We start from the raw sequence: 22,178 nt of genomic DNA on the forward strand, positions 1-22,178 counted from the left end.
CCTAATGATGCTCCAGTTAGAAGGATGGAGAAATGGGAAAATATATTAGTTAAGAGAGGTCGGGGTAGGCCTTGGAAGACATGGATGGAGGTGATAGGAAAGGATATGAATGCTTTGAACCTCACCGAGGACATGGTATTTGATAGAAATGATTGGAGGAGAAGGATTCATGTAGAAGACCCAGAATGATTTTCTTTTTTGGTTCATATCACCAACCCCAATTGTTTTGGGATGAAGGCGTAGTTGTTGTTGTTGTTGTATTAAACACTGATAAAATCTGATCCAAAACCCAAGAAAACATGAATTAGAAAATCTGAATCAGTTCCGAATCCATGTTCAAGTCTTATTATAAGGATTGGAATCCAAAATAATGTGCCGGGTTTGGATCGGATATCCGATCGTTTTGAGCGAAATCAGAACGAGGGAAATGGGCGTATCTCGTCTTCAAAACCGTAGGCCACGACCGTCCTGAACGAAGAGAACGAGGGAAATTTTTGTAATTGAATCCGTTCAAAAACTGGTGATTGTGTGTCCACATGGATCGAGATGTGCGACTGTATAAAAGCAGGCCGAGGCCGATCCGAAAGCTACAGATCAGCAGCGTAGAGAGAGAGAGAGAGATGCGAGGAGGATCAACGAGGCGTCTGTCTTGGAGGGACTTTGAGCCATACGTCCTTTGACAGGTAGATGCATGTTCCTGCGATATTTTTCTTCTGTTTTTCCTTATTTTTGTAAAAAATAAAAATTTCCTCTAGGGCCGCATCTTTTTCCTCTCTGGATCTCGCGTAAGAGGATCAGAAATGTATTAGGTTGAGAGAGTAGGATTTATAGTGCGAGGAACGTGTGGCTCTCGGAATTTCTCGGCTTCTGAACACTATTTTGAGGCGGAAGTCGGGGTTTCTCGAGATCTCTGGCGTTCTCGGCTGGAAAGACGGTTGTTTCTTTCATCGGGCGAGAATCGGGAGTCTCCAAGTGCTCTCGATGCGTGTATTGAAGTGATCGGATGGATTTAGTCGAGAATTTACTTGAAAAAGCGAGGGATATATAATTTGTGTTGAGATGTAGCTGCAAATTCTACGCGGGTTTTTGTATTCTTGATTTGAGAATGGAGCTATTAGGCATATTCGGAGGAGTTTCATGGTGGTTATAGCGGTTTCTGAGATGCGTGAAGGTGATTGATGAGGTTACGAGGCGATCGGAGAAATCTAGATGAAAGCACCCAAGCGAGATTCTATTCTGGATGGAAATTTGATCTTTTTCTTGAAAAAGAAAGAGCAAGTGTTTTGAATAGCAGAGATTCTCGGAGAGTGGTGGAATTGTCAGGTAGTTGAAGAAATGTAGGTTGGATGTGTAAAAGCCTTATGTTTCTTCATGTGTCCTTGCCATCTTAACTTCTCAGAGAAGCAAGATTTTGCTGAATTTCTGTTTCGAATGATTTTGGGGAAATGCCTGAAAACATTACTAGGGGATCAATGACATTATTGTTTACGTAATTATTTCGGAACTTTAAGGTGGAAAAAACGTAGGTCTCTTTGCGGTTGAAGTTCCAGTGGAGGTTCGGGTGGTGATAAGGACGACTTTGCTGGATATTATTTTTTCTGCAAGGATTTCCACATATTTTTTAGTATTGTAGGGGAAAAAATGGTGAACTTTGATTGTATGAATTTTAACGGAAATATTAAAAAAATTCATACCAAATTATTGACAACATTTCGACTTTTTATGAATCTTTAGCAGTTCAGGCAGAAACGGGTGATCTTAGCTGTCCTTTTTTTTTGTACTGGAAATTGGGGAACTTATTCTGAAAAAAACAGGTGTTTCAGTTCTCTCTCTGCCTTTGATGTGTTAGATGGGTAGTTTGTAAGAATGGTGGATAGTGCAATTTTCGTTCATTAGATTGTTAGTCTGGAAGAATGGTAGATAGTGCAGCTTCTTATTGTTAACAGAAACAGGAGATTTTTCATACCATAAGAGATATGCAATCATAGGCTTTAGAGCATCGTTTTTTCAGAATACTTTTTTTTTTTATATTTCAGGGCATAGGAACAAAGATTGCTCAGAGAATTGTACAGTTTTTTTAATCTGGAGAGTCGTAATGAAACTGTTTTTCGATTGTAGAATAAGTTTGCATGCTTCCTTTGGAGGAAAATTTTGTACAGATTTTTTTTCTTCTTTAGCATAAACCTGTTAACTGGGCAGACTCCCAACTGCTCCATGGTGGAAACTATAGGCTTGCATATGTTGTTCTCTGTATAATGGAATATTTTTGGATTGAAATATTTCATTGTTCACATGAGATTTTTCTGAGCAGCAAGAAGAATGTTAGTAAGGTTGCAATGAAAAGGTTCTTGTTAGGTGCCTAACCAATCCACCAAGAGGCCTTACGGTGAATAAGGTGCGTAAATTAAGTCCTTAAATCACCAAGATCCTAACAAATCCACACACTCCACAGGCGACATCCTCAACGGCTCACTTTAGGACAGCTTTGACTCTGGCCTCAACTTCAAGTAGCCCTTTCCATCTTTTGGTGGCTCTCACTATGGTCCAGGTAGCGTTTTTCCTAGGTCGCCCCTTTTGGGATTCAAACTCGAGACGTGGTGGTTGCTTTGATACCAAACATTAGGTTCCTAACCAATACACCAAAAGGCCCTAAGATGATGAAGGTGCATAAAGTTATGTCCTTAAACCGCTAGGATCCTAACAGTTTCACATCTATTCATTTAATGTATTTGTATCAAGAAATTGAAGGGCTTTTAGAGTTAATTTGATCTCAGTAGTGTAAATGACAAGTTGCTATACTGCAGTTGTGGATTTAAGTAAGAAATTCAAGATTCTGTATAGTTTCTGATATTTACTTGAAATGACTATGCTATCAGTAGTTGGAGTGCAGATCTGTAGCCTATTTGTCAATCAACAAGGTGCACCCATCGGAAAGGAAGGGGTTTAACATTTCATAATTACTCCATATCATCAATTTTGAAGTGTGCAGTTTTTAAGTTATTCATTTCTTAACATGAACTTAGTTCTAGGATATTTTCTACAAAGTTTTTATTTCCTTTCATGGTCTATAACTTCTATTACCTCCAGAGTACCAACTGTCGATATTCTTTTTCTCGTTTGCCTTTTAAAACTCTGGTCTTGCTACTATTTTCCAGGGGTAAGTTGTTTATTGGATAAAAGTAGATTAAATGTTGTCTGCTTGTATAGTACTGACAAGTTTTTTCTTTCTTTTTTGGTTTTTGTTTTTCTATTGGACTGATAAGGGTACTTGATCAGCACTCAGAAGATGAATTGTTTATTTTATACTTTTTTATCACTTAAATGTGTTCTTTTGCAGGCTAGCATACAAGTAGCCAGTAGTATCTGTTTTAGTGCAAAAATGCGGGGGTCTGCTCTTGTTGCTATAGCTGCATCAATTGGCAATTTGCTGCAAGGATGGGATAACGCTACCATTGCAGGTTAACATCATCTTGCTTGGTCTGCATACTTGTATCTCTTTAAGTTTTTTTCCTATTTGAAAGAATGATTTATACATGTAAGGTTCAACATTTTAGATCAGCTGCATTGGGAACTATGTGATATGCATGGGCCATGCTTTTTAATCTTCATGTTATTGTCTTTGACTTTCCCATGTTTTCTTGATATGTTCATCTTTTTACACCAATTATTTGTCTTGAGCACATTTTCGATGTAATTCCAGTTACACAACTCCCTCAAATCATCTTTGAGCTATTATCTATTTTTGTTGTCTGCAGGGGCTGTTCTTTACATAAAAAAGGAGTTCAGCTTGGAAAACAATCCTACTCTTGAAGGTTTAATTGTTGCTATGTCGCTTATTGGAGCAACGATTATCACTACTTTCTCTGGCCCTGTATCAGATTGGCTTGGTCGGCGCCCAATGCTTATAGCTTCATCAGTTTTGTATTTTCTAAGTGGCTTGGTGATGCTTTGGTCTCCCAATGTGTATGTACTTCTGTTGGGAAGGCTGATGGATGGGTTAGGGATCGGACTGGCTGTTACTCTTGTTCCTTTGTACATTTCTGAGACAGCCCCATCAGATATAAGAGGACAATTGAACACGCTTCCCCAGTTTAGTGGGTCTGGAGGAATGTTCCTCTCATATTGTATGGTTTTTGGGATGTCATTGATGGTGAACCCCAGTTGGAGACTGATGTTGGGTGTTCTTTTTATACCTTCTCTTGCATACTTTTTCTTAACAGTATTCTATTTGCCAGAGTCTCCCAGGTGGCTTGTCAGTAAAGGGCGAATGTTGGAAGCAAAAAAGGTTTTGCAAATGTTGCGTGGCAGGGAAGATGTCTCAGGTTAGTTAACTGGATTTTTTATATATTTTTTGCTGTTCTTCTGTTCTTAGATAATTTTTATTTCTTTTCTGTTCTTTCTTCAATCAGAAATTCCAATCACCATGGAGATCAGGAAAAAGAGAGGAAGTGCCTTCTATAATCTTATCAAGCACAAATACAATTTAAATGTTTAAAACATCAATACTATTTTTGAAATGTGTTAAAGAATGTTAGTAACATAGTTTGCAAACTAGTGACTCAGAGTCAGATCGCCCAACCCTTGACTCGCGAGTCAGCGGGTCAACTTAGTAACTCGGATGAGTTAGGACTATACATTTTCTAGTGTTAAGATATGGAAAAAAACAAAATTCATATTGTATAATCACTAAATTTAGCACATGACATCAATGCCTAAACTATATAAGTATTCAACTATACAAAATTGTTAATATTTTTTATTTAAAAACATATAATTCTTTATAACAAGTATTCTTTTATGGGAATTATGCATTAAAATCACAAAATGCATGAAAAAACATTGTTTTTGCATGTGGATCGGCAGTTCTGAATCGTGACCCAGTTGGGGTCCGATCCGGGTCGACTCGCCGGGTTTGCCAACTATGGTTAGTAATTTATCTAGACTCGGAGGTCAGACTACAGATTCATGAGTTGAGAATCCAAAAGAAGTTCCTTCTCTGATTCTCCTAAATCTCTCTTTAGTCTTGCTATCTGGTCCACTATTTCAGCAAAACAACTCTGATACCAAGCCAAAAATCATGCCCTCCTTCCAAGGAAATTTGTCATGATACTTTTAAAATATATCGGGTATGAACCACATATACCAACACTTTCACCAGAAGAAACCATCAAGCCTGTTTTTTAAAAGTTTTCTAGGTCAGGACAGCTAGTGCATCCAAAATAAACCTGACTTATGGCCATCAATTGTCAACTGTTAAATGTGAAATAATCATCAGATACCAAGTATGAATTTAAACCTACCGTCAATGAAGTACCAAGTGTGTATCAAGGACAAATTTTTATATGCAAATAGCGATTGATAAGTTTTTGATGATTGATGAAAAATGTTCATAGCAAAAATGCCTTGTGCCTCCATTAACCATGCAAATCCCAATCTGAGGTCTACATTCTTAGGCTTTGTGCAAGATGAATGACACTAGTCACTTTTGGACTATGTCACAGGGATTCGGCTAGCAGGGTGCCGCACCCTCGTCGACGCGACTCGACGCGGGTGCGGGTGCGGCACCGGGTGCGGTCAACCCGATCATGGGTGCGTTGACCGCACCCAGGATCATTTAGGTCTGTTTTTTTTGGATTTTTTTAAAAAAAAATTGCCCTATGAAATGGGCTGCGGAATTTTTAAAAAAAAAATTCTGCTAACAGCTGCTTGCTGCTGCTGCTCTTGTTTTATAAAGGGACACTTTTAAAACCATCTAAAATTGAAGAGCCTTTTCAATCCAGATCCTTCTTTTTCGTAAAGGATTTTCTCTCTCTATAATAAATGATAATGATGGTGGTAGCCTTGCTGATCCTTCTTTTTCGTAAAGGATTTTCTCTCTCCATAATAAATGATAATGATGGTGGTAGCCTTGCTGGCTATTAGTATTCACTGTTCTCCTGACGAGATGGGTGCTCTAGCTGTAGCCTTGTGTAGACCTCTCTTTTCCACATGTCCAATCCAATAAATTTCTTTTAGCTGTCGTACAACTGTATATAAAATGAAATTTGAAGAATCCTATGGCGTGGCAGTGGAGTCGTAGGCCTCATGAAGACTCTCTCTCCAACAAACCACATCAAACCTTGCGCTTATATTTTTTTTCGTGAAGACCAGGGAGTTTCAGACATGATTGAATCATGAAAGTCAACAGAACGCAGCAGGCTGGGTCGATGAGATTGCCAATCCTTTCGTTTCATCAATTTTGTCCTGTTGCTTCAAAGTACACAACAAGCAGAACGGGGGTAACAAGTCTTCAAACAAACACACCAGCAAAAAAAATTGGACCCCCAACCCGTGTTGGGGGAACCCCCGGACCCCCATATATATATATTTTACATTTTTGCCCCTGCCGAACCCCCGCACCCGGATTTTTTGGAAGTGCCGAATCCCCGCACCCGCACCCATGTGACATAGTTTTTGGAGTAGCACAAATGAAAACTATATAATATACTTAGCTTTGTCCTCTTGATCTGGAGGGGTCTTAGATATAAAGAGCATCTGAAATCGATAGTATGTTCTTACCAAATGAGAATTGGTTAGAGTATGTGTAGGGATTCAGTCATTACCTTTTTAAGGGTGAGGCCCCACATGAAAATTTATAGTGAAGTCATATTAACTTCTTGTGCCGACTACATTCCTAGAGGATCACACTACACTGAAAAATGTTTATGACGTTTTCCAACATGAGATAAATTGCAAATATGAGTTTCCTTTGGTGAAAGGATTTACCGCCTGTTGAAGGGCACATGTATGTTTTCTCCTTTCCTTGCATCAAATGCGTTAATTAATAAGATTTAGCCTACTCAAGCACTGGGTCTCATGGTGCTCCCTGCTCGTTTATTAACCTTCCAATAATCCAATACGTGTTATCCCAAATTGAAGGTTGTAAAATGCCGACTGTATCCATCTGATGATATTATCTGCTTTTAATGGTTTCTCACTATCTTATGATGGTTTCTTGTGTGTGTGTGTGTGTGTGTGTGAGTGAGAGAGAGAGAGAGAGAGAGAGAGAGAGAGAGAGAGAGAGAGAGATCACTTAAATTCAATGGAATGGCTATCCTCACGAATGCTAGGAACATTATTCTGTGCTTCAGCTGCTGAATTCTTATTTGTATTTTCTTTCGGATTTGTGAAATGTCTAGCACTTGAATGCAGTGGAAGTGGAATACTTTGTGTGCTGATATTTCCAACTGCTGACATCTTAGTGTTTTCCTTTCTGGTTTATAAAATCTCTTCGAGATATATCTTTTCTTTTTTATTTAAAAGAAAAATTAGTCCTAGGCTCCTAGCAACTGATGGATGCATAACGAAGTCAGCATGTTTTCTGTTGGTTGTCCAGCCAAGAAACTGATATATTGGCTCTAGAAATGATTAGCTATGTCTTATAGTCCTCCCTACCAATAAAGCAAGGATTAGATAATAGGCAACAATGGATTTCTTGAAGTTCATCATCTGCTTCTGTTTCTTTCTTCTAGGGCCCGTTTGCATAGCGCAGAAAGCCAGGGGTTTTGGAAACACAGTATTCCATGTGTTTCCGCAGGGCCTACGATGGCTATGCAAACGGGGGAACCTCCTTCCATGTGGAAGGAGGCCCTAAATTCAACGCCCCCCTCTTTCCGCGGTAACGCTTCCCGTGCGGAGGGGGGGTCAGACTCAATTTCCGTGGAAGAGAGCTCCACGGTAATGCTTCCAATGGAGCTCTCTTCCGTGACACAAACGCGCCCCTAATGCTTCTGACTGAATACTTAGAATCAAAATGAGGGGAGGAAAAAAGATTGTATTCCGCTTACATAATAAGATGTGTTGTAAGGCTCGATTGAATGAGGCACTGAAAAAGGTTATTGGTGTTGCATTTTAATTGATTGATAACCGGTTGTCCAGCTCTTTTTTTCATGTCTTGTGCAGGTAATTTATGTCTGTTTGCAATTAAACCCTATATTTGTAAAGATTCAATCTATTCATCTGATTTTATAAAGCCCTAATGCCTTAAGTCCCTAATGCCTAAAGTATTATCGTGTTGTCTTGGTTCTTATTACATGCATTTATTTAGTCCTTTATTTAAAGAAAAAAAACTTTTTCCAGTTTCTGTAATATCTTAAATCAAGCAAGTGGATTCTGAGCATTTCTTGCATGCTAGAAAACATTTTGCAGGGCAGATCTTCTGGTTCAAATTTGTGCTTCCTCTCAAACAGTTTCTCATGTTTTAATTCACCTAATTGCATTTTCCATCATTACATTTATGTGTTTCATGTTGGATTCTTTTGGTCTCATATAACTGCTAATGACTCTTTTCTGGAAACCTCCAATGGATTGCTTAGGAAACTTATCTCTGAATCTGTAATTTGCAGGTGAAATGGCTTTGCTTGTTGAAGGTTTGGGTGTAGGAGGTGAGACAGCAATAGAAGAATACATAATTGGGCCGGCCAATGAGCTAGATGAAGACCAGGAACCAACTGCAGACAAGGGCCAGATCAAATTGTATGGACCAGAAGCGGGTCTCTCTTGGATTGCTAAGCCTGTCACCGGACAAAGTTCTCTTGGTCTTGTTTCTAGGCATGGCAGCATGACCCGCAGCATTCCGTTAATGGACCCCATGGTTACACTGTTTGGCAGCATCCATGAAAAACTTCCTGAGATGGGAAGCATGCGTGGCAGCACGCTCTTCCCAAATTTCGGCAGCATGTTCAGTGTGGCTGAGCAGCACCATCCAAAACAGGACCAGTGGGATGAAGAAAGCCAGAGGGATAATGAAGAAGAAGATTATGCCTCAGATGGGGCTGGGGCTTATTCAGATGACAATCTGCAGAGTCCGTTACTTTCTCGACAGACAACAAGCATGGAAAAAGATATGCCAGTACCACCAGCACATGGCAGTATGCTGAGCATGCGCCGTAACAGCAGTCTCCTTCAGGGTGATGCAGTGAGCAGCATGGGCATTGGAGGAGGGTGGCAATTGGCATGGAAGTGGTCTGAAAGGGAAAGAGAAGATGGCACAAAAGGAGGATTTAAAAGGATCTATTTGCATGAGGAGGGTATTCCTGGATCCCGTCGTGGCTCCATTGTATCCCTTACTGGGGTTGAAATTCCTGCAGAAGGTGAGTACATTCACGCAGCTGCATTGGTTAGCCAACCGGCGTTGTACTCAAAGGAGCTCATGGCGCAGCATCCAGTTGGGCCGGCCATGGTTCACCCATCTGAGACTGCTGTCAAGGGTCCGAGATGGTCGGATATCTTTGAAGCTGGAGTACGACATGCATTATTTGTAGGCATAGGAATTCAGATCCTTGAGCAGGTACAAGTCATGATTTGTATGTCTTTACACATGGCAGAATGCCATTAAGGGATTGTTTTTCCTAGTATAAAAATGTTATCATACTGTCGTTTTCTCTTTGATTTCAATATTTTTATCCCTTCTCTAGTATGTGCCCTCCCAGATTTTGCTTTTATGTTTTTTTTTTCTCTCCAATTATCGTGTTTGGTTTCTTATTTAAATTTTATACTTGGTTCTTTTGACCTTTGTCCTCCTGTGCACTTGTGATTGTCTACTATAGCGATGCTTTTTCCTATCCTCCAACTGTTGTTTGGGGGCACTAGTTTTCATCTATCATTTGCTTGATTAGCTTCTGACTGCAAATTTTTGAAGCACATGCTCTGCCTGATGTTACATATTACCCATTTTTCCTGTCTTGCAGTTTGCTGGCATAAATGGTGTTCTCTATTACACCCCACAAATTCTTGACAAAGCAGGTGTTGAGGTCCTCCTTGAAAACATTGGTATAGGGTCAGACTCTGCATCTCTCCTCATCAGCGCTGTCACCAGCTTGTTGATGCTTCCATGCATAGCAATTGCTATGAGGCTCATGGATATTTCTGGTAGAAGGTAACTTCTGTTCTTCATGTCCTGCATGAAAATATAAAAAACTATAACCAAATAAAAAACATTATACCATAATCACATGCACGTGTTACCTGAGCCATATGAAACACCTTGAATTTTTTATGAAAGCTGGAAATTCCCATTGATGGGTGTCTCTGCTTTCTTGTTTATCCATGGTGTGAAACACAAGCATAACTAGTAAACAACAACAACAACAACTACACCTTCATCCCAAAACAATTGGGGTCGGTGATATGTGTGAGAAAGAACGCTCGTTATTCCCTGCATGGTCCTGTCATCGGCAGAGAGAGGAGAGAGAGAGAGAGAGAGAAAGAGAAAGAGATATCAAGAGAAAAGGGGGTCAGTCGATCGTGATTGCCCTCTCATTCTATTAATACAATTAGTGTATAAACTAGGGTACGAAAATACCCTTTAAAAAAGAGTTAATATACATTCTACACTTATTGGGTCTGGACCCGATCCATTATATAAATGGATCGGGTCAGACATATACAAATGACTTCTTCTTTTCACCCTCCCTCAAGTTGTGCATGGTGTTGGACCATGAACAACTTGTTCTTCAGAAACCAAAATCTATCCTTTGTCAAGCCTTTAGTGAGGATGTCAGCAACTTGTTCTTCAGTTGGCACATACATAGGCTCAATCTCCTTGTCTTCAACCTTTTTCCTAATAAAATGTTGATCTATTTCAATGTGCTTTGCTCGACTATGGTGGATGGGATTGAATGACATGTTGATGGCACTTTGATTGTCACACAACAACAGTGACCGAGCAATCGGTTCTCCCATTTCTGTCAGGAGATGTCTAATCCATGTGCCCTCGGCCGTGGCAGTGGCCATCGATCTGTATTCAGCCTTGGTGCTTGATCTAGCAACAACCTTTTGTTTTCTACTGCTCCAGGATACCAAGTTTGGCCCAATGAAGCTGCAATAACCGGATACTGATCGTCGTTTTTCTGGATCACCTGCCCAATCAGCATCAGCATAAGTGACGATCTCATGGCCCTCATGGCCCCCGCCTGGATCTAATTCTCTTTTCTTGTATACCAACCCATCACCAACTGTACCCTTCAGGTAACGAAGTATACGTTTGACTGCCTCCATATGTGACATACGAGGTTCATGCATAAACTGGGATACTTGATTAACCGAATATACTATGTCAGGTCTAGTAAAGGTCAGGTATTGCAACATGCCAACTAAGCTGCGATACTTAGTGGGATCTTCATATATATCCCCTTCCTGTGACCTCAATTTCTGATGAATGACACTTGGAGTGGTTAACGGCTTACAATCTGTCATGCCTGCTCTGCCGAGAATGTCCAACGTATATTTGTGTTGAGTAAGGATAAGGGTATCATTTCTGTTATCAACTTCTACCCCAAGAAAATATCGCAGCTCTCCCAAATCTTTCATCTTAAATCTCTGATTTAATAACTTCTTCACCTGCTCAATGTGACTTTTACAGTTCCCTGTGATGATGATGTCATCAACATATATCAACAGAAGAGTAGTGACTCCTTGTTCATTGTGAATAAATAATGAGTGATCCAAAAGAGACCGAGAGAAGCCATGCCGTTGTATTTCTAGAGAAAAACTGTCGAACCAGGAACGAGAAGCTTGTTTCAAACCATAGAGTACTCTCTTTAATTTGCATACATATTTTTTGGCGTCTCGTTCTGCATATCCAGTGGGTTGTTCCATGTAGACCTCTTCTTTTAAATTCCCGTGTAGAAAGGCAGTTTTTACATCCAGCTGGCTCAATGTCCATCCATGTTTAATGGCTAGACTCAACACAATACGAATGGTCCCCATCTTAACTACAGGACTAAAAGTTTCATCAAAGTCTTGGCCTTCCTCTTGTGTGAATCCCTTGGCTACAAGTCGAGCTTTGTACCTTTCGATGCTCCCATCTGGTTTATATTTTATTTTGTACACCCATTTTGACCCAACGACATTTCTGTTCAGTGGTCTAGGCACAATCTCCCATGTGCCACATTCATGTAAGGCCTCCATTTCTTCATTCATTGCTTCTACCCATCTTCTAGAGCTCGCAGCTTGATAGAACATAAGAGGCTCATCCTCTTTACATATGGATGTCAAGAATAGCTGAAAGTCCAATGAAATTTTTTTATAACTTACCCACCTGTCAAGCGGATGTCGAATCCGTGAAGATCTTCTGATATCCATTTGCTGCGAAACAGATGATCCAGAAGGATTCGTGTTCATACAAGGAATGGATGAGGGTTCTTTCTCTCGCCGAGTGTATACAATACCCTTATACCTTGTTGGCTCCAAGTCATATGTGACAGTTTCCTCCGTTTGGGTCTCATTGGCTGAATCCTCATGTGGCTCATTCTGACTGCAATTTTCTGGACATTCTACTGTACCATTGGAGAAGAGTTCTGAATTTAACCATGGGTAGTATAACTCAATGCTGGAGCTTGAGTTATCAGTATCCACCATAGTTGAATTATTATCTTGATCAGCAAAGTTCATTTCATCGAAAATAACATTCCTTGATATTTTGACACGCTTACTTAGGGGATCATAACACCTATACCCTTTGTAATCTTCGGCATATCCTATAAACCTGCATTTCAAAGCTTTATCTTGGAACTTGTGCTTGAGTGAGCTATCAATGTGCACATAACAAACAGACCCAAACACACGTAATTCATGATAATCAGGTTGTATGCCAAAAAGAGAGAAGTATGGTGACTTATTTTCTAAGATATTCATGGGCAAACGATTTATCACATGAACTGTGGAGTGGAAGGCCTCAGTCCATAATGATGTAGGGAGATTGCTCCCGTGCATCATGCTCATTGCAGTCTCAACAATATGTCGATGCTTCCTCTCAACAATCCCATTTTGTTGAGGTGTATGAGGGCAAGACACTCCTCTCTTTATCCCATTATGTTGAAGGAAATTAACAAAATCACTCGAGGAGAATTCACCTCCTCCATCATACTGGAAATTAAGAATGTTGGTAGAGAAATGATTTTGAACGAAAGAGTGGAATTTCTGGAACAATCCAAAAACTTCTGATTTGTGCTTCATAAAGAATATCCAAGTATAACGTGAGTAACTATCAACGAAAATAAGATAGTATTTACTGCCAGAAAAAGAAGTAATTGGAGCAGGACCCCAGACATCTGAACAAATGACCTCAAATGGCCTTGAAGCTCTTTTATTAATGGAAGCAAAAGGTAAGACATGACTCTTACATAGATGACAGCTAGAACATTTTGTATCAACGACTTCTGAACTCAGACTGGACTTAGGAATAAGATTATTCATGACAAGTTTTTCAATAAAATGGCGACCACAATGGCCAAGACGACTATGCCAAAGTCTTGGCTTATTACTTTCAGAAACATTAAATAAAAAATCAGAATCAAAGACTTGGTGAGGCTTCAAGGATGAATAGTTGGGATGAATGAAGGAAGGATCTTCTTGGAAGATGTACATGTTGCCCCATCGTTTTCCTTCAGCGAATGTCCTCCTCGTGCGAAGATCCTTGACATAAACAGAAGTAGTAAATTCAACTGAAGCATTTGCATCATCAACAAGCTTTGAGACAAAAACAATGTTCTTTTGAATATTAGGAGCATGGATGACACTTGGAAGTTTAAGAGAGGACTTTGACATGTGTATAATGGCATTTCCAGTATGTGAGATGGCATGATGTGATCCATCTCCTGTGACAATGCTATTCTTTCCAACATAAGGTGTAAGAGTCAAGAGTTTACCTACATCACCTGTAACATGAGTAGCTGATCCGGAGTCGACATACCAAGTTCCTTTGTCATTTTGTTTCATATTCAATCCTGCCAAGGCTGCCAACAACAACTCTTTTACTTCTCCATCCTTTCTAGCCTCTGCTTGTGGAGCTTTCCCTTTGTTTTGAGGATTAAACCAACAGTTCACTTTAATGTGCCCTTTCTTGTTGCATAGGAAACAGGTGGGAATGGGTCTTTGTCCCTGGACATTGGGTGTTGGAAGTATGCCACGACCTCCATAGTTATTTCTCCCTTGTCCTCCTTTTCCTCGAAAAGAACTTCCTCTACCTCGACCATAACTCATTCCCATAGCCAGCACATCTTGTGTTCCAGAATTCCCATGAAAGGCTTCAGAGGAACCTTTCAGATTCATCTCATATTGCAACAGTTTTGCACGAAGATCTTCAAACTTTGGAAGTTCTGGTAAACATAGTAAGGTTGTCGTCATAACATGATAATCTGGCCCCAATCCACTCAAGGTTTGTTGTACTTTATCTTTTTCACTGACAAGACACCCAACAACAGCCAACTGATCTGTGATGCCTTTCATTTTATTCAGATATTCCATAATAGACATGGAATCTTTCTTCAGCATCTGAAATTCTCGCTTAAGAAACATAATTCTTGCCTCAGAGATTTGTGAATATGTTTGAACTAACATATCCCACAGTTCCTTTGCCGAACAATCATCAGGAAGAGCAATAAGGACCTCCTGTGAAAGAGTTGAAGTAATATACGCCACTAACGATTGATCCCTCTTCATCCAAGCAACATATTCTGGATTCTTGTGAAGAACAACAGATTGTTCTCCTTTATCATCGGTTTTTTCTTGTGAAAGGAATTCTGGAGGTGGTGGAATCGATCCATCCAGATGACCAGAGAGGTCTTGACTCTTTATAAACGGGATGATCTGTCTTTTCCAGGTTAAAAAGTTACAGTTATTCAGTTTTTCAGAGACTAGTTGGCCGAGGAAACTTGAGGACATGCATGAATTCCCATGAGTAAAATCTATTTGATTGAACTGACACTTAGGTATATATAAAAAAAACAAAACAAAACACTGCTTTGAGCACTCGACCAGTGAGAATACTCGGCTGACAGATGTCAACAGAGAGAGCAACAATGATTAGCAGACACTTCTTTTCGAGCCAACGAAAACAGAAAACAGCAGACACTTCTTTTCAGAGCCAACGAAAACAGAAAACAGCAGGGATTAACAAAGGAAAATCAGATTAACAGAAAAGGAGAATACTCGGCTGATAGATGTCGACAGAGAGAGCAACAGTGATTAGCAGACACTTCTTTTCGAGCCAACGAAAACATAAAACAACAGGGATTAACAAAAGAAAATCAGATTAACAGAAAAGGAAAACACAGTAATCTGAAATGAAAAACAGAATCACGATGGTAGAATCTCAAAGGAAAAGGAAAAGGGTATCGAAAGTTTCAGAAATAGGAAAGAGGAAACCTGTTATCGTGAAACCGACATCAACCAGCCTCTTTTAGATCCACACAGATCCACTCACCTGTGCCTTACGTTCCCTGATTCACGTTGATGCCTCAGTCGAGTTTTTCAGAAATAGTAAAGAGGGAACCTGTGCCTTACGTTCCAGATTCACGCTGATGCCTTACGTTCCCAGATTTACGTTGATGGACATGAAACGATGCAGCCCACGCAGATCCAGACCGAGATCAACCAGCCTCGTTTAGGCCAACCACACAGATTCACGCACCTGATGCCTTACGTTCCCAGATGATGGCTCTGATACCATGTGAGAAAGAACGCTTGTTATTCCCTGCATGGTCCTGTCATCGGCAGAGAGAGGAGAGAGAGAGAGAGAGGGAGAAAGAGAAAGAGATATCAAGAGAAAAGGGGGTCAGTCGATCGTGACTGCCCTCTCATTCTATTAATACAATTAGTGTATAAACTAGGGTACGAAAATACCCTTTAAAAAAGAGTTAATATACATTCTACACTTATTGGGTCTGGACCCGATCCATTATATAAATGGATCGGGTCAGACATATACAAATGACTTCTTCTTTTCAATATGAACCAAAAAAGAAAATCATTCTGGGTCTTCCACATGAATCCTTTTCCTCCAATCATTTTTATCCAATGTCATGTCCTCGGTGAGGTTCAAAACATTCATATCCTTTCCTATCATCTCCATCCAAGTCTTCCTAGGCCTACCCCGACCTCTTTTAACTAATATATTTTCCCATTTCTCCATCCTTCTAACTGGAGCATCATTAGGCCTTCGCCGAATATGTCCAAACTACCGTAAACGATTCTCTCTCATCTTATTTTCAATGGGTGTAACGCCTGCCTTCTTACGTATCTCCTCCTTCCGAATCTTATCTTTTATTATATTTCCATACATCCATCTAAGCATACGCATCTCAGCTACACTCATTTTTTTGAATATAATGTCTCTTGGCAGCCCAACATTCCGTACCATATAGTAAAGCGGGCCTAATAATTGTCCTATAAAACTTTCCCTTCAACCACAATGGCATTCTACGATCGCACAACACTCCAGTTGCACTTTTCCATTTCATCCACCAAACCTTTATCCTATGATTTACATCATCAATTTTTCCATACTTTTGAATGATAGATCCCAAATATTTGAAACAATCATCCACCGGTATTTTTTGCTCACCAACCCTGATCCAGTTCAATCTCTAAACAGGTTTTATGATATATGTGGATCTCTTTAATTGTCGCATCACGTTGTTTCCTTATAGAACTGCACATGCAAATCTGCTTTCAGTTTCTTCAAAATGGACTCCTGTTATTATCTATTTGGATAGTGCGTACAGCAATTTCCTTGGCAAGAATTTCTATAACGAAAAACCTCATTTCTTTTCTCATTGCTACATTTTTAAGCCTTTTGGTATGTGTTGTCTTTTAGGTCTCTTTTGTTATCCACAATTCCTGTGCTGGTGGTAGCACTGATCGTCCTAGTTGTGAGCACAACTGTGTCAATGAACACTGTGGTTCAGGCCGGCCTTTCCTGTGCAAGTGTCGTGATCTACATTTGCTGCTTCGTCATGGGCTTTGGACCGATCCCCAACATCCTTTGTTCAGAGATCTTCCCAACACGCGTCCGTGGCCTCTGCATTGCCATCTGTGCATTGACTATGTGGATTGGCGACATCATTGTCACTTACACACTTCCTATCCTATTGGATTCAATCGGACTTGCGGGTGTGTTTGGCATCTACGCTGTTGTTTGTGTGATATCATGGGTGTTTGTGTTCTTGAAAGTACCAGAGACCAAAGGAATGCCGCTTGAAGTCATTACAGAATTCTTTGCTGTCGGAGCTAAGCAGAAATAAACTGGTGCGCACATTTTCATTCACTGGTCACGCTCGAGGGAAGTTCCTGGCTCTCCAGATTACCTGGGCTCTGGATTCGAGAGAACAGAGGTGGAGGTTAGATTGCCAACCTGCTTTGAGATTTTGAGGGACTGGAATGCGAAATTAAGGCTATTGAGCGTGAGTTGCTCTATGTTTTTGAGGTGATACCACAAGCAGGTACCCATTTGATACTGCAACCAGTCTTACATTTATTTTCCCTCTCTTTCGCTATTATTTTGCAGATTTTGGGTTGGTTATGAGACATGAACAATAGGATGTAATAATGGGCGGGTTTTAATGGAATTTTCCTTTTAATCCCTTCCTCTCTTTCTGCATGATGGGAGAAGGGGGGCGAGAGATGGATTTGAGATCTTAGGATGTCAGCTCAAAGACCTTAGGGTTTAACATCGGGGTGTATTCAAACACACCTTGTATTGTATTAATGCAGCGGGGCACCAGCATTGGTGGCATCATTCTCCCTGTTTCCAACCTTGTCGTTGCCAAAAATTCTCTCTTTAAAGTTTCCTTTACACAACAAACTGCATGAGCTGACGGGTTCTCAGCCAATGTAAACCCCATGGATCACAAATTCTCTGCCCTCTCTCCACCGTTCACGCTTAGTAGGTATTGGCCTAACAATATAATTAATTGCATGCGCATTCGAGCCTGATTAGCTTCGCCCCTTGTGTGGATCTAAAAGTGTCCTGCGTAGTGTTATTAGTTAGCACTTTACCTGCTCTGTCGAATTCAGATGATTTTGGATTCTTGCCATAATAAGCTTTTCTCACATTTTCTACTGTCATCGTCAAAACGTATTTTTTTTTTGTTTTTGTGAAAATGTACCCAAATTGATTCAAAAGCAATTAGAATGATATGGCTGTCAATCTTGCCAAACTGAGCCTGAACTGCCAATATACGATCAGGAGTCCACATTGATCATTTCTGTTTGGACAATGCTATAAACAATCTGAATCAACTTGCTGAGCAATTGGAAAACCAACGGAGCTAGAAACTAGACCAAGATAAACAAGATCATCATCATCATCAAGCTTTATCCCAACCACATGGGGTTGGTTTTATGACTAGTTGTTACACCCTCCGGATTGTCTGATGTAGAAGGTTCTCGGTAGGGAGTCCTGGGTCAACAACGAACGGATATTGCAGTTGGAGCTCAACGGAAGTGTGTGGATCGTACCTGTGGTTCTTGAGTCCTATGGCTGACGTGTTTGGGATCTTGAGACTTGAGTGAGGAAGTAGCCTAAGGTTTTTTGTAGTTATGAGTTAAGAAATACATGAACATACTAGGTCAATCGGCTAGTCGGGTAGGTGTGGTTTGGGTCTTGTAAGTGGTTTAAGTAAAGATTATGGTTCAGATATGAAAAGATTTGATCATGAGGTTTTGTGATAGTCTAAGGGCGTGTGTATAGGTTTGGTACCGTTATTGAGAGTCAGAAAGATTAGGCTGAGTCGTTGGAGAGGTTGATAAGGTCAAACAAGTAAAATTACATGTTTTGCCAAATTGGCATAGTGTTTTGATGTTTCGGGTTTTAGACATGGGTAGGGTCTTAGCTAAGGCTGAGATCAATTTCAGGTATTGTATATCAGGTTTAAGGAGGTCTTAAAGGGGTCTACATGTTTAGGTATGGTCAAAGTATGTGTAAGAGAATAGAAAAAGCAAAACAGCCAGCAAAAAAAAGCAGGGGTGAGACAAACTACAAGTCTCAGTAGGTAACACAACCACCCACTATAAAATAGCAAACATGGGTAGGTCACCAAGCCAAACTAGACTCCAACTAAGTTCATGACTAACAATGAATCTCAAATCCTAACTTGGCAGGATTTGACTCGACAAGACCTCTAACTCGAGAGGTCAAACAAACAACTGAACATAACTTAAATGCATTCATGTAAAATTTTCTTTCTTTTTATTTAGGTTGATATGTTGCTTTTTACCAATGCACATTATAAATTTTCTTAGTTTTCCCTTTCATTATTATCTCCATGAGAGCACCATTGTCTCGGGTCACTATAGGCTTGCCGATCGATATGGGGGTGTGCATTCATGAGTAATTTAATATTTTATTTTAAACCCCACAAGAACACGGGTCACCAGTACCAAGGTATAAAAATCCTTCGTCAACGAGTTTCTTGCCTTGGAAAAGAGTTGTAGTGTACTACCGCTGGCGTACATAGCTGGACCTCTAAAACAAAAAGAAGTCCTCATCCCCTAAGCCACCGTGGTTGGAGACTGGTCCACTCTAATGACCAAGCGGGGCCCACAAAAGTGACACCACCCGCCAGCTGAGAAGGAGTCAGTTGGCAACTCAGCACAATCCCACGGGGTTGGTGCAAGCTCGCTCTCAAGGTGAGTAAAGAGTCACTCAAGGTGACAAGTTACCCCATCTTTCAGGGCATAACCAAAATATGTGTATTATGTTTATTTTAATTTCTGATTCATTATCATATTCTTAATTTCTCAAAGTATCATTTAGGTACTCATGATCTTGCTAAACAAGATACACTAAAATTTATTTTCAAAATGAGAATTCATTATCCCAAAATAGTGCAAACATCTTATTGCACTCTAAAATGAGCTGTTATTATGCATAACTAATAAGCTCTCACTTGAAAAAATCATTTCCTAAGGTCCACACCTAGAAAAATAAAAAAATTTAAGGATATTCCTAAATCCAAAATTTATGAATCTCAAACCTCATGCACAACCCACAGGGCCCATGTATAGGTTAAATGTTCTTTCTTTTTTATTTTATACATTTTTTTTCTTGGTCTAATTTATTGTTCAAGGCTTTAGAACAACTAAAAATACAGTTTTTTGTTTTCTATCTTTCCTCTATTTTTTTTTTCAAAAGCCTTAAGGGCTAAATGCATGCTCATCTCTAGATTTACTTATTTGTATCTAAATAGATTATTCGAAGCATACCCATTTTTTTTCCAAGCTAACTATTTTTAGTTATCATTATATATATATATATATATATATATATATATATATATATATATATATATATATATATATATATATATATATATTCTTTTTTTCATACACATGAGCAATACGGGAATCCAAGCATGCAGAAATATTCATTCGAAGTGAAAAAAGGCCAGAATTATTCACCCATGGAAAAAAATTATTTTTATCCATACGTATGGCACAAAAGCAAGAATTCTTTCATTTTCTTTTTAAATAACTATGACTGGCCATACAGTCTTGCTGTATTTTGAGTTAGTAACTTGCCTATTTTTCAAGTGGGGTAAACTTGTAATGTATAGATAATATACCTTTTTTGAATAACTTACATTTCAGACTAGAAAACTAGTTGTGAACCTAAGTTTTGTCCAACTTGAGACAGACCAGTTAGAGACAGTCCCGAATAAATCTTAAATTGATTGTTTCTGTTGATGGACAAAACATAAAAGTTGTAGATATACTTGTTAGCTGTCCAACAAAACAAAAATCAGAATTTTTTGAGTCAGAATAACTCAAAAACAGATTAACAGTGGGTTGAGCTAATACAGACCTGGACAATCACCCAAGTGGTTGCCCTCTCTATTCCGACATGTTTTCGATAAGGATAATGCCAAAATTTAGAAAATGGTAAAACACAAAAGTTTTATATATAGTTGTTAGCTATTCAACGCAACAAAAATCAGAATTTTTTGATTTCGGATGACTCAATTATAGATTAAATGGTGATCTGGACTGACATAGACTTGGACAATCACCCATGTGGTTATCCTCTCTGTTCTAAGAAGTTTTCGACAAGGATAACGCCAGAATTTAGAAAATAGTAAAACACAAAAGTTTTAGATATAGTTGTTATCTATTCAATGCAACAAAAATAGAAAATTTTCAATTTCGGATGACTCATTTATAGATTAAATGGTGATATGGAATGACACAGACTTGGACAATCACCTGTATAGCTGTCCTCGCAGTTCCAGAAAGTTTTTGATAGAGATAACACCCAAATTTGGAAAATGGTAAAACATAAAAGTTTTAGATAAAATTTCTATCCATTCAACGCAACAAAAATCATAATTTTTTGAGTTTAGAAGACCCGAATACGAACTGAATGGTGGGTGGGGCTGACACAGCCCTGGACAGTCACCCGAGTGGTTGTCCTCCAGTTCCAGGATGTCTTCGACAGTAATAATGTTGAAATTCAGAAAATGGTATAACACAATGATTGTCAGGGTATTCGATATCTTTTCAATGAGCCAAAACATGAATTTTTTTATTTCGGACCAAAGAGCTATGACCAAAATACTGACAGTGGTTTTTCTTAGATAGGATTTAGTCACCCAAGTGACTGTCCTTACTATTCTGGGACATTTTCGACAGGGACAATGCCGAAATTTAGAAAAGTGCAAAAAAAAAGCTCAGGATGTTCAATAGCTTTTCAATGAGCTAAAACACTAAAATTTTTTACTACTAAGCAAAGATTTATTACTAAAATACTGACGGTGGTTTTTCCTTAGACATGATTGAGCCAACCGAGTAATTGTTTTTACTGTTACGAGACATTTTCGATAGGGACAACGCCGGAATTTGGAAAAGTGTAAAACACAAATTTTGTTGGGGTGTTCAATAGCTTTTTAACGAGTTAAACACATTTTTTTTGACTATTGAGCAAAGAGTTATTACTAAAATATTGATGGTGGTTTTTTCCTTAGACAGGATTCAGTCACCCGAGTGACTGTCCTTACTATTCTGGGACGTTTTCGACAGGGACAATGCTGAAATTTAGAAAAGTGCAAAAACAAAATTCGTCGGGGTGTTCAATAGCTTTTCAACAAGCCAAAACATGCAACTTTTTTATTTTGGATCAAGGAGCTATGACTAAAATACTGACAATAGTTTTTCTTAGAAAATTTCTTTTTGTTTTGATGAAAATACGCCTACACATGCCACTAATGCGAAGCGGGGGGCAGGTACCTACCTTTGTTTTCAAAATCTGACAATCATAGCCCTAGGCGTTGCTAGACACACCTTCTAGCATGACTCCTAGGTGGTTCTTCTCCTTAAAATCATCCCGAACAAAAATACAATAAAAAAAAACAAGAAAAAAATAG

At 39.3% G+C, this 22,178-nt stretch overlaps 1 protein-coding gene across 2 annotated transcripts; it reads left to right on the forward strand.

Annotated features, from left to right (window-relative positions):
- The first annotated feature begins 587 nt into the window (after nucleotides 1-587).
- On the forward strand, nucleotides 588-17,401 carry LOC149842480 (monosaccharide-sensing protein 2-like). 2 transcript variants are annotated; one of them, XM_089999216.1, is made up of 6 exons: nucleotides 588-683; nucleotides 3,338-3,458; nucleotides 3,756-4,322; nucleotides 8,385-9,328; nucleotides 9,729-9,916; nucleotides 16,637-17,401. In XM_089999216.1, the coding sequence occupies exons 2-6, from the start codon at nucleotides 3,380-3,382 to the stop codon at nucleotides 17,061-17,063; spliced, it is 2,205 nt and encodes a 734-aa protein (XP_089855342.1). In that variant the 5' UTR covers nucleotides 588-683; nucleotides 3,338-3,379; the 3' UTR covers nucleotides 17,064-17,401. The 2 variants fall into 2 exon arrangements, with proteins under 2 accessions (XP_089855342.1, XP_089855343.1); XM_089999217.1 differs by lacking the exon at nucleotides 588-683 and adding an exon at nucleotides 1,223-1,323.
- Nucleotides 17,402-22,178: the final 4,777 nt, after the last annotated feature.

Source organism: Nuphar pumila, chromosome 3 (assembly GCF_984573655.1).
Source record: "Nuphar pumila chromosome 3, dmNupPumi1.hap1.1, whole genome shotgun sequence".
Classification (NCBI taxonomy): Eukaryota; Viridiplantae; Streptophyta; class Magnoliopsida; order Nymphaeales; family Nymphaeaceae; genus Nuphar; species Nuphar pumila.

What these genes read in the sequence shown, in the direction of transcription:
- LOC149842480 (XM_089999216.1), top strand. Translation starts at nt 3,380, where the DNA reads ATGCGGGGGTCTGCTCTTGTTGCTATAGCTGCATCAATTGGCAATTTG. An exon ending in GGATAACGCTACCATTGCAG is followed by an intron (nt 3,459 to 3,755) that starts GTTAACATCATC and finishes TGTTGTCTGCAG; the next exon opens with GGGCTGTTCTTTACATAAAA. An exon ending in TGGCAGGGAAGATGTCTCAG is followed by an intron (nt 4,323 to 8,384) that starts GTTAGTTAACTG and finishes TGTAATTTGCAG; the next exon opens with GTGAAATGGCTTTGCTTGTT.